The following is an 11,565-nucleotide window of genomic DNA, read 5'->3' as shown; positions in this document are numbered from 1 at the left end:
TGCCCTGATACAATCAACTGATTCCCCAAGTTTTTTGATGCCATCATTAACAATTAGATTCACTATGTGAGCTACACACCTCACATGAGTCCATTTCCCCCCTAACACAGCTTTTCCCCAATTTTGAAGCTTTCCTCGTAAATACTGGACAGCTACATCATTGGAACTTGCATTGTCAACTGTGACAGTTAGGATATCATCAACTCCCCATTCTAGTAGACACTTTTCTATGGCCTTACCAACTATTCAAAGTGGAAAAGTAGGAATAATCTCTAAAAGTATACTAATCCATCAAAATTTATGTGTTCATCTTAAACCTATTAGATAAATATGTAATACTACATGATTCTGAACCATCATTGGTTTCATGCATCAGATGAGTTCAGTAAGCTAAAACCAGAACAAAGTTTTAGACATTAATCAACATACTCAACCAGAACTGCACAACGACCATAGCTCAGAACTACTTTGTGAAATTGCAACTTCCAGACCAGTTTTTTTTTCCGAAGCATATTACATTACATCTGATTATGAGAGAAGAATCACCATTGAAAGAGGGGAAAAATCTAATTTTACAGTGGGACTATAAAGAGCATCAAAATTGGCAGAGACCTATTTGGGGCCTTACTGTCGAATCAATAGATAGGCTGCACACAATCAGAATCTACTGCTCAGTGACGGCAGTTCGATTTGTAAGGTCGTGCACTTGATGGACGATCTAACCGTAAATTAAGTAATTAACTAAATTCTCTCACTTCAAAAATTTAAAAAAAAAGCCATAAATGATTAATCCGACACAATAGTGGAGCATCAGCCAGGAAGAAAAAGCCATAAAAAATCAGTTCAATAGAACAAAAGGAACAGCCAGGAAGAATAATTCGATACAAAGGTAAATTTACACGCAGAATTCATTTGTTAGTTTCCATTTTAATAGAGGAAAAAATAGCAAAATGGACAAAACAGGCCGAGCCCCAAAAGAAATGTGTGAGAAAGAGAGAGAGGGAGAGGAGACAAACCCTAAATCTTGGAACGAATGCTAAGAAGACTGGAGACTGGAGACTGGAGACTGGAGGAGTGAGTATGGAGACTGGAGAGAACCGGCAGGAGGAGGCTTCTGTAGTTGAGGAGAGGAAAGGAGAAGCTGTCAAACTGAGAAAGTATCTTCAGTTGAGGAGAGAAGAAACTCAGAAACAGGCAAACAGCTTGGCTTAGACTTCAGTGGGCGACGACGGCGCAAAGGAACGAGAGGAAGAGGAGAGCAGAAATAATGAAATTAGAACGAATGCTAATTTAGGGTACTGAAAGTCTGAAATTGGAACATCCGACAAAAGCTTGAGCCTTGAGGTATAATATTATTCGGAATTTCGAATTTGAAAACGGTAATATTTTACCGTTTTACCGAATTAAATTCGAATTCGGTAAATCCGAATTCAAAAACCCCAAAACCAAATTCGACCCTAATTCGATTCTTACTAATTCGATACCACCGATTTACCGACCTAATTACCGAATTACCGAATTACCGAATTAGAATTACCAAATTGAAATCGATTTCGATCAATAATTCGGTAATTACCGTAATTGCTCACCCCTACTATAAACTACTTTATTTAATATAAATTGTTAATATTGAATATAACCTACCCCATTTAATGCATTTAGATTTTCCAAAACATATTGATACATGAAAAGCCAATTTTATTTAATGTAAGGATATTTTAGAAAAATAGCAATCTAAATTTGTTTTTCCAACAAATTTAACTATTTTTTCTTAAACTGTGTGAAAAAAAAAAAAACTAGAACCATCAATATGAGTCAAAGGGAGTACTATAATTTACTTTTCCCATAATACTTCAATTTCCAACAAAAAATAATTTTATCAATTTTTTTTTCCGTTATTCAGTCACAGTTACACATGCACTGAGTGAGCCTCAAGCACTAATAACTCTCCTACTGCTTGGGAACGGATTACAGAGCCCAGCTAGTAGAGATGACGCTTGAACATGTTAACGGGTCGCCCTTGGACCCAACAACAAGATTAGTTCTCCAAAGCTATGTCGATCAAATGCCCGTGATGGAGCGTTTTGAAGAGCCGCAAGGCAAAACAATTCCCCACGGCCCACAATTTCAAACTTCCCCAAAGACCAGCACGAGATCAAAAAGTGCAATGCCGCTGCTTTTCATGACCTGATATGATCATTACAACAAACCAACCATTCCTTCGCACGCACTTTTGTCAAATCTTTGCCACAACTCATCAAGGGGGGCTGGATTCCTCCCAAAAACATACGCCTCTCTTTATCTTATCTTGTGCACCATAAATAATATCTCATCCCGTGCAGCGCGGACCAAATTACATAGTTCAATTGATATTTCAATATACGGTACAATACCAGACCACAAACCAGACAAAAGGACTGAAGACAAATGTGGGTGGGGTGAATTCCCGGTATGCCAACTAGGATTTCACCCAACAAGCAGCATACGTCAATATCCATTCGACTCTGTTGGTACCGAACCATTTCCTGATCTGCTTCCCCAGTAAAGATCTGAAAGATTGCTCTCAAAGAACGCAGAGTGAAGAGCCCTGACACACTGTTCTGCTTCACTGTCGTTCACTATCAATGAGATGTTCACCTGATTACCAAATTAAAAGATCAATTAGGATCGTCTACCAAAAGAGGTATACAGTGCAGGAGCTACAGATTTCAAGCTATTTTCTGCATCCCAGAGCTTTCACCAAGCAACCACATATGTTGCGCCTATGTTATCATATCTGTTTAGGAACATCCACGAGCAAATGAAGCATAACCATGAGCTGAACAGCGTAAGCCATAGATACCTTAGATGCACCTTGAGAGATCATCTGAACATTCACTCCATTAGTCCGAAGAACGTGGAAAGCCTGCCATAACAACACCAAGGATCATTCACACTTCCAGTTAAGGAAAGCCAACCTAGCAAAACCAACTCATTTAGGAAGCACCGCCCTAGGAGAACAGAGGTTTGGAGGAAATGGAGTTGTCAAATTCTTCTTATCATTTCCTAGGGTAACAGTTTCATGGATATAAAAGTAGTAATTTAGATCAAAGTCCGAGGAAACCGCAGCTATCGGGAACAATTCCCAAGTTGATGGGGTAGTTTGCAAAAGTTTCATGGATGTAAAAGTGATAATTTAGATCAAAGTCCGAGGAATTTTGCTGCTTTATCATTGAATTGAACCAGATATTGCCAGAGATTGCATCTCTAAAAGGTATAGACTTGGGTAGTTTCAGGCTTCCACTTACAAATCTATTTACCATCTTGTATCTTACTAACTGTTTCTGTAGGAAAAAGAGAATGTTTGCAAATTGACTCTTTTTGGAAGAACAGAAAAGACATAGCAACAAAGGCAACAAACGACTATCACATTTTAGTTAGTCAAGAGTATGAGAAAGCACAAGGCTAACTTCATTAGCCATATCTAGCATCTATACTATCACATGTTCCTATAATAAGTGGCAAAAGTTACTCAAAAGAGTATAATTCTAAGTAGGTAAACCATTAAAATAGATCCTTAATTAGACAATACTTTTGTTCTTATAAAAGCAAATTAATTCACTACTCCATCCTAAAATGCATAGAGATGCAAAATTTGTAGGTGGCAGATAACTTATGAGAGAGAGAGATCTACAGTAACACAGCAAGAGTACCAAAAGCTGCTTAGAAAACATGTTCTAAAAGCACTGTAGTTCTCATGATAAAACACTAAGTAGCAATCATGAGTAATGATTGCAAATGCGTAACTAACCTTTTCTAATATTAATGAGGATCTCTGAACATTCCCAATCAAAGAAATGATTGATCTGCGCTGAAGGAGATTCACAACTGCTACTTTCTCAAGCTCCTCCACGACGTGATCCAACTCCTGCTAAATTTAAAGGTTATACCCCATGGCTAGATTAGGTAAGGCAAAGGTGTAAAACAGAAAGCAGAATGAGTTCAAGCATACTTCACAGAGCCAATATTCCGAACTGGAGAAATCCATCATGAAAGTATAATATGACCAATTAACAATAGCATGTACCTGCTGTATTAATTCTCTGCTCCAGAGCTTCGACGGATCCAATGTCAAGGATATACTAACTTCACTAGTGGCTACAACATCAACGGATATGCCCAAATCTTCGAAGATAGAGAAAACCTGATTTAGGACAGAAACATTGGTATCAGATTAAGGTAGTCTCATAAGCCCAGAGTAGGGAGCATTGTCTCTTGATGATATGATTGTTTTTACCTTAGCAAGGAAACCAAACTGACCAAGCATGCGAGTGCTAACAATGTCCAACATGGTAACATTACGTTTCAAGACAATGCTAGTTAGTACAGCCTGCCAATGGCAAAAGAACTGCATAAGATTTAGGATAATTTCATAAATGGTATCAAGCTTATGACTGGAACTCAACAAACCTCACTCATGTCTCTTGCTCTGGTAATCAGGGTCCCAGGAGCCTTGGGATTGTACGAGTTTTTAACTCTAACAGGTATGTCAGCTTCCCTAGCTGGCCTCATAGACTGCGGATGGAGGACCTGTAGAAGGATTAATTGAAACACATTTTTTATCCAATGAATACGTGGCTGCATTAAACCTTTGTCTTTTTGTTATTGGCAACTAAATCCTATCAATACATAAAAATGTCCTGATCATTCCTAATGGTGCCATGTACTTGGATCCCAAAGCAGAAGGACAGAAATTAACTGGTAAGATCTGGGTCATGAAGAACAGAAAAGATGACATGCAACTTTTTCAGGAAAACACCACCTAGCTTAGAAAAATTGCGATTCCTGAAAGAAGTTGCATGGCGGAGGTCAACAGATATCATTCATGAAAGAAATTGTGTAGCGGAGGTCAACAGATGTCATTCTAATTGGTCATACAAAGGAAATAAGTACTGTCATGCACAGGGATCCAATCAAGCAATTAGCCAGGAAATTTATATAGATGGTGTCCAATTCTTTCACTCAATCGGGCGTTAAACCTTGAGACTAGCACTTAGACAAGATAGATTTAGGGTCTGAAAGAGGCCACTCCTTTATACCACCAACCCTTACAACAAAAGATACTCAATGGAAAAACTATCACTATGTTAATTGTAATTTCATCATACCTGTGCACCAAAATATGCAAGCTCAGCAGCCTCTTCAAAAGTTAAAAAGGGTACTGGTTCTGCACGGGAGTATATGTTAGGATCACAGGTCAAAACACCATCAACATCTTTCCACACCTGAGAGATTGATTAAAGATTAAAACTTGTATATCCAACCTTCAAAACATCACATTGTCTTTGTAGATGATAACAGAATCAACACGTGCACAATAAGTACAAAATCTTTCTAGACCTATACGGACATTGCATGAGTAAAGATTGACATATTACAAATCAAACCGTTAGCAAAAATGCAGCATAAGTAGCAAGATAACATTGGACATGCATAAAGGGTCTCCACTGACCTGAATTTCACGCAACCCCAAGGCTTTGCCGATAGTTGTGGCAGTCAAATCACTACCGCCCCTGCCGAATGTTGTGACTGCACAAGTTCTCCAGCCCTACAATTCAAAATACCAAAGGATTTACTTTTCAAGCAAAAAAGTCATCGAAATAAAGCAAATCACTGCCCAATTAAAATGGTATGGAATCTCAAAATGGAAGGACCTTTCCAAGGAAGCCCGTAACGATAGGAATTGCTGGGTCACTGATCCAGTCATCATGTAATCTCTTTGCAACAGCTGGATAAGTTGCTTCCAATATATCCGCATTGGTAAAATCATCTGTAGTTATAAAACCAATCTCAAATGCATCATACTGCAAGAATAGAGCACACAAGAGTTAGACTCCAATGAAAGTATGGAGCAAATGTAGCAAAATTCACCACAATGGGGCGTACTTGGCGAGCTTTCACACCAATTCTATTTAGATATGCAGCAAAAATCCTCGTGGACATGCACTCTCCAAATGACACCAAGTAGTCCCTAGTGCGAAGAGTCAACTCTTTCATCATTGCAATACCCTTCAGGAGTTGCTCTAACTCATCTAGGCGCTCTGCATACATTTTTACACAAGCAAAATCCAATGAAAATAGTAACAAATGCTACCTATCTGAACGAGTTTGGATAAGGTGTCCAAAATATCTTTCACCGTCTGATAAACAATAATGAACACAAAACCAAAGTCTACATAATTCAAAGAAATCATTCAGAAGAATTTAACTACAGATACAACAAACATTTACACGAAAGCAGCAGGTTGCTAGCAGCATATGCATCAATTATTATTGGGAACTGATGTAAGGGGTTAATAGGACGATGGGAATGAAGGTGAGGAGAAATTGAAGTACATGGATGAGAAACATAAATGAACTGATACACAATTTAAGGCAACATAAAATTGGCTTTTCAAGTAATTAGCTAGAACATGAAATTTTGAAATCAGCTATATAAGCTAAAAAAAGAATTACAAATATTTGATTTATTATCAAAACTAGCACGTACAACTGAAGAATCCTAGGATCCATAAAATATAAAACTACTTTTATTGCAAAAACTCACTTGAAATGATAGAGCTTTCAAGTCCAAGCTCGCACACAGTCCTGAGCAGGAAAGTGATCGTGAGAAATGTAAGGGAGGCCCAACTAAGGATTCCTGTATATGATTGGGGAGGAAACCCCAAATACAAAAGAAAACATATAGTTTTTCTTCCAGCTTTACCTCAAATGCAACTCCTTGATAATGTCCAGCTCTTCAAGCTCATTAACATTTGAAACACCACAACTTACAGCCTTTTCTCCCGCCTGAGAGAACAGTTCAAATCGAAATTTCAATATTCAGCATGTTCAATACTGTACAAAGCAGAAGGAAGAAAATTTGGTTCCAAACTTGTCAAAAGGCTGCCAGCATGCTTAAAGAAATGACAAACAGAGGGAAAACCTGCAAAAGATTGTTAGTTGTCTTCCCCATGGCAGAGAGAACAATGATGGGCCTCTCTTCAGGGAAGCTGCATATGAGGTCAGCAACCTCTCTCATCCTCTCAGCAGAGGCAACTGAAGATCCACCAAACTTCATCACACAGGTCAATTCGTTAGCTGATTCTTCAAAATCATGGGTCTCAGTTTGGCCGCGTTCAAGAATGTGGAGATTTCCTCCTTGACATCGGACTCTAAGATCTCGTTCCTGATATGATACCTTGAGGGATGAAAAACCCCCAGGTAAAGAAAGCAAGGAGACAGAAGACTCAAAGCGTTGCTGGGACTGAAGAAGTGGTTGGAAGCGCGAGCATCTCCAGGGGGACGCCTGGAAAGGAGTTTTAACTCCACATACAGAATGCATCGAAGTTGCCATGATAATGAAGTAAAGAGCTATCTTCTAATAAGCTCAGCAAAAAACCAGCCAAAAAAAATTGAGTTAGTTCGACAAATAGAGTGGCAGACTAGGGTATGATATAGAGCAGAGAGAGCCAATACAAAGCTCTCCCTGCAAATATATAAATCTGGAAAGGCTCCGATCAGCTAATCAAACAACCTGCAAAATGCATAGTTAATCAATTAGTCCAAATAAACGAAACCACAGAAAATGGAAATCAAAATTGAAGTAGAAGGAAACAATAGGTTGCTAATGTTACCGAACTTGGAATTGCTTACAGTTTTAGGAACAAAAATAGGAATGTGGGTTCAAGAGAAAGATGAAATGAAAATGAAGGCCTTAGGGAGTAGCTTAATCTTTGTCCTCCTCAAAGGGAACATGTACACTAGTAATTTATTTGGGGGCGTTGGGTTGAAGAAGAAGCAGATGAGGCATAGACGACGAAATGGGATTTCATCAAGAGAGCTTGGAATTTGGAAGACAACAAAGTCGGGGGGAGTTGAGCCTGAGCCTCTCTCTCACCCATCGTAATGCTACCATGTGTACTATTGCTGGGCTCGGCTCTCTCGACACGTAGAAAGACGAAAGATTCAATTAGGAAATAGAAAATCAAATCAACTACGGAGTATTACTTTGGTTTTATGGAACGATAATGGGAAATTCTCTCTCCTTCCTTACCAAGAAATGTGCGGATTTGGCGCCGTTTCTGGGAATAGTATGAAAGAAAGACGCAGAAAAGGAAATAAAATTTAGGAAGTTGGAGGATTTACATACCTTAAGTGCGAATGGAGGAGAAGAAAATGTGGCCAGGATCTCTGGGTTGGGGGGTGTGGGTCGAAGACTAAGAGAGTCCGCTCCCCACTTTTGACCGCCGCCTAATTGGGATGCTCTAATGGTAATACGCCAACAGGAATCGAGAGTTTTTTGAATCCAGGACGGACCGCTGTGAGTCTAACGAGAGACAGAGACATCGAGCGCGGCGGCGTCTCGTCCCCAACTCAATCCGCCCCTCTATGCGCCGCTGAATACTTAAAACCCGTCAACTTATTACATACGTACTTACTACTCGTACCAAGTACCCGTGTGTACTACAGTGCTTTAACGCTTTATATACTTAATACTATACATCCCATGCTGCTAAAGTGCCTACTTGCTGCTACCCCATTTTTTCAAATAACAAATTATCTGCACTCCATGTTTTGTTATTTATACTCCCATGATTTATTTTATCATATAATTCAATAAATAAAAAATATATAATTAAAATGATAGTGAGAATGTGATAACAAAACTTGGAGTGTAGATAATATTTTCCTTCAAAAAAAATTACAAAATTTTTAAAACAAACACCTCAAAACACTTAAAAACATATGCCCGTTTTCCTAATCTACTGCCATCCTCCCACCTTAGCTCACATCCGCCACAACCTCACCCTCCCCTCTTCTTTTTTTCCCCTCTTCATCCTCTCCTTTTCCTACCTCGTCCCCCGTTCTCCCTTCCCTGCTATCCCCTTTCCCTCACCCCTCCTCCTCCCAACAACTCTTTGGAAAAAGGCAGGGTGAGGAAGAAAATGGAGTCAAAGTAGCAGGGAGAGAGGAAATGAGAGGAGAATGAAGGAAGATGGGAGGGAGCGAGAGACAAAATAAACAAAATAGAATGTATGGTAGTGGGCTAACAATGACATTAGTGGAGAGAGAGAGGGAAGATTAGTGATGATGGAGAGGAAGTAAGAGGGAAAAAATAAGAAGAAATAAAAAGAACAAAAAAGTTTTTCAATTTCCCAAAACACTCAAATATGCAAAAGTTTTTTTCTACATATTTTACAATAAATTACAGTAAAATTTTATACAAATACTAAAAAAAATACACCAGCCAAACAGATTGACTATTCACTTGCTAATATATCACTGTCAAGTAATTATAGTACGTACTATTTCCTAATATATTACTGTCAAGTAATCGAAGTCGGTGTTACTGTTGGGTATTAAACAAATAAAATATACATGTACATGTATTAAGCAGCAGAATATTGACATGGATTACCTCTTAGTAAGCAGTGAAATGTTGACATGAATCACCTCTTAATCAACAGCAAGATATTAACATAAATTACCTCTTACTAGTGTCATGTAGATGGAGTAGATAGAGTATTATTTATATGTTAGTTTTATGTGTGTATATATATGTATGTGTATGTATACGCGCGCGCACATATAGGTTAAGAACCATTAACTGTTAAATAACAATACTTGCTGACATATTGCTATCGAGTAATTGTAACGAGCATTACTATAGAATGTTAAATAAACAAATTATACATGTACATATACTAAGTAGTGGAATATTGACGTGGATTACCTCTTAAGAAGTTGCAAAATGTTGATGTTGATGTGGATTGCTTTTTATTAGTGTCGTCTTGAATAATATATGGAGTACTATTTATATGTTATGTTAGAGACGTTAGCGTGTTAAATAATAATTCTCTAGGGAAAAATATACAAAAACAAAAAAAAAATCAATCGATCCACCGTTACTGTAGTGCTTCCCATCATTATTATTGTCGTCGTCTTCTTCCTATCCACCATCGTCACATTTTCCATTGTCCCATTCTCCTATTTTCCTCCCTCTCTACTTCTGCCATCTCCTCTCATCTCTCATTTCTTCTCATTTTTTTCCCTTTTTCACTTCTCTTTCTACTTCTGTCATCCCTACTTACCTCTCATTTGTTCTTCCCTTGTGCATTTCGGTTTATTCTCCTCATTTTTCCCCATTCTTCTCTTTCCCTCTCATGGACTTTTGCCTTTTCCCTGTCCAATCTAGGCCAGAAAATAGATAAGAAAGAATAGATGGAGAAAGAAAAGCAATAAATATATACATATATATATATATGGGGAGATAAGATATGGCCACAGTAGGTGACAAAAAAAATGATGAGGGAGTGGTAGGATGGATCAAGGAGAAAGAACGAGGGTGGGATGGTTGTGTGAGTATGATAGAGGTTGAGATGGCAGTGGAAAAAGGAAAAGATAAAGGAGAGGGTGCTAGATAAGAGAAGGGTAGTGGTGGTTTCCAGTTAGTGTTGTAACCAGGATAGATGTTACTTGGGGTAGTGGAGTTTTACAACTATTCCTTGAATATTTTCAAATACATAGAAAGGCTTTTGGCAACAATTTTTGAATGAGTTATAATAAAATTTTAGACAAACACTAGAAAAATACACAATCCAAATCAAACTTGATTTTTGCTATAGAATATACTAACTATTGCTAGTAGTAACTGTGATTCCTTTACTTCCAGTACCACCTAAAGGAAATGGCATCAAAACTAATGTCAATGGATTGAATTGAATCTTACACGGGCCAAACATAATTTTTTTAACCCAAATTCTGTCTAGATCCATGTATACGTGTATGTATATGTGTGTATATATATATATATATGTATGTATATGTGTGTGGATCACACACACATATATATGCATCGTATGTATGAAGCTTTTGAAATAAATAGAATTAGTTGATTTTTATTATTTGTGAACAAAAATTAAATGATATTTATGTTATTTTTAATATTTTTACTTTGGTTTTTCATGTTGAGAAAAAAAAAATCTATGAATGCTCAATAGGTACCCAGGGATTTGCTTTTTTAAATTCATAAGAGTTTGGATCTAGATTGGGATCAAGCAACAATCCACTTCCAAAACCCATGTTTCATGCTACTAAATCCACACCGAATGAAAATCCAAATGCACATTTTTGAATATTTGAATTGTAGGATGCGATATTTGAACTCCCTACCTGTAGTCCAAAAAGGATTTTGAATCCCTTTCCCTGGTCAACTTGCCTAAAACAAGTTGATTTATTAGTGTAGTACTGTGATTATTGCTAAACCAATCAAACATGATGCTACTTCTAGTCTAGTCTAGTTTAAAAGAGGAAACACATTAGTAGTCGTTTTTTTTTTAAAAAAAGTTTTTGGTCAAAAGCAGTAGTCTATCTAGCTACGGGAAAATTCTATAGTTCCTTAAAGGACTCTTTTTTTTTTTAAAAAAAAAATTGCTAAGAAATTATTCTTTTTATAGGAAAAAATCATGGCCATTTAGAGAACCATCATCCATTTTATAAACCTTGATATTTTTTAAATTATTCAAATTGTCAAAAAATATCTAA

At 37.5% G+C, this 11,565-nt stretch overlaps 1 protein-coding gene across 4 annotated transcripts; it reads right to left on the bottom strand.

Moving 5' to 3' along the window:
* Positions 1–1,825: 1,825 nt before the first annotated feature.
* LOC113751692 (aspartokinase 2, chloroplastic-like) lies at positions 1,826–8,398 on the bottom strand. 4 transcript variants are annotated; one of them, XM_027295794.1, is made up of 15 exons: positions 8,171–8,398; positions 7,498–7,555; positions 6,965–7,399; positions 6,746–6,828; positions 6,587–6,627; positions 5,926–6,080; positions 5,694–5,843; positions 5,492–5,587; positions 5,148–5,264; positions 4,450–4,569; positions 4,277–4,369; positions 4,067–4,183; positions 3,791–3,907; positions 2,843–2,905; positions 1,826–2,637 (listed from the first exon to the last, which is right to left on the bottom strand). In XM_027295794.1, the coding sequence occupies exons 3-15, from the start codon at positions 7,373–7,375 to the stop codon at positions 2,488–2,490; spliced, it is 1,713 nt and encodes a 570-aa protein (XP_027151595.1). In that variant the 5' UTR covers positions 7,376–7,399; positions 7,498–7,555; positions 8,171–8,398; the 3' UTR covers positions 1,826–2,487. The 4 variants fall into 4 exon arrangements, with proteins under 4 accessions (XP_027151595.1, XP_027151593.1, XP_027151596.1 ...); XM_027295792.1 differs by having other exon boundaries at positions 6,965–7,555; XM_027295795.1 differs by lacking the exon at positions 7,498–7,555 and having other exon boundaries at positions 8,171–8,339.
* Between the last annotated feature and the right edge of the window lie 3,167 nt (positions 8,399–11,565).

This window comes from Coffea eugenioides, chromosome 11 (genome assembly GCF_003713205.1).
Source record: "Coffea eugenioides isolate CCC68of chromosome 11, Ceug_1.0, whole genome shotgun sequence".
NCBI classification, from domain to species: Eukaryota; Viridiplantae; Streptophyta; class Magnoliopsida; order Gentianales; family Rubiaceae; genus Coffea; species Coffea eugenioides.
This window is presented reverse-complemented; position numbering and strand designations above follow the sequence as displayed.

What these genes read in the sequence shown, in the direction of transcription:
- LOC113751692 (XM_027295792.1), bottom strand. Translation starts at nt 7,375, where the DNA reads ATGGCAACTTCGATGCATTCTGTATGTGGAGTTAAAACTCCTTTCCAG. An exon ending in TTGGTGTGAAAGCTCGCCAA is followed by an intron (nt 5,844 to 5,925) that starts GTACGCCCCATT and finishes CTATTCTTGCAG; the next exon opens with TATGATGCATTTGAGATTGG. An exon ending in TCTCTCAAGGTGCATCTAAG is followed by an intron (nt 2,638 to 2,842) that starts GTATCTATGGCT and finishes TTTGGTAATCAG; the next exon opens with GTGAACATCTCATTGATAGT.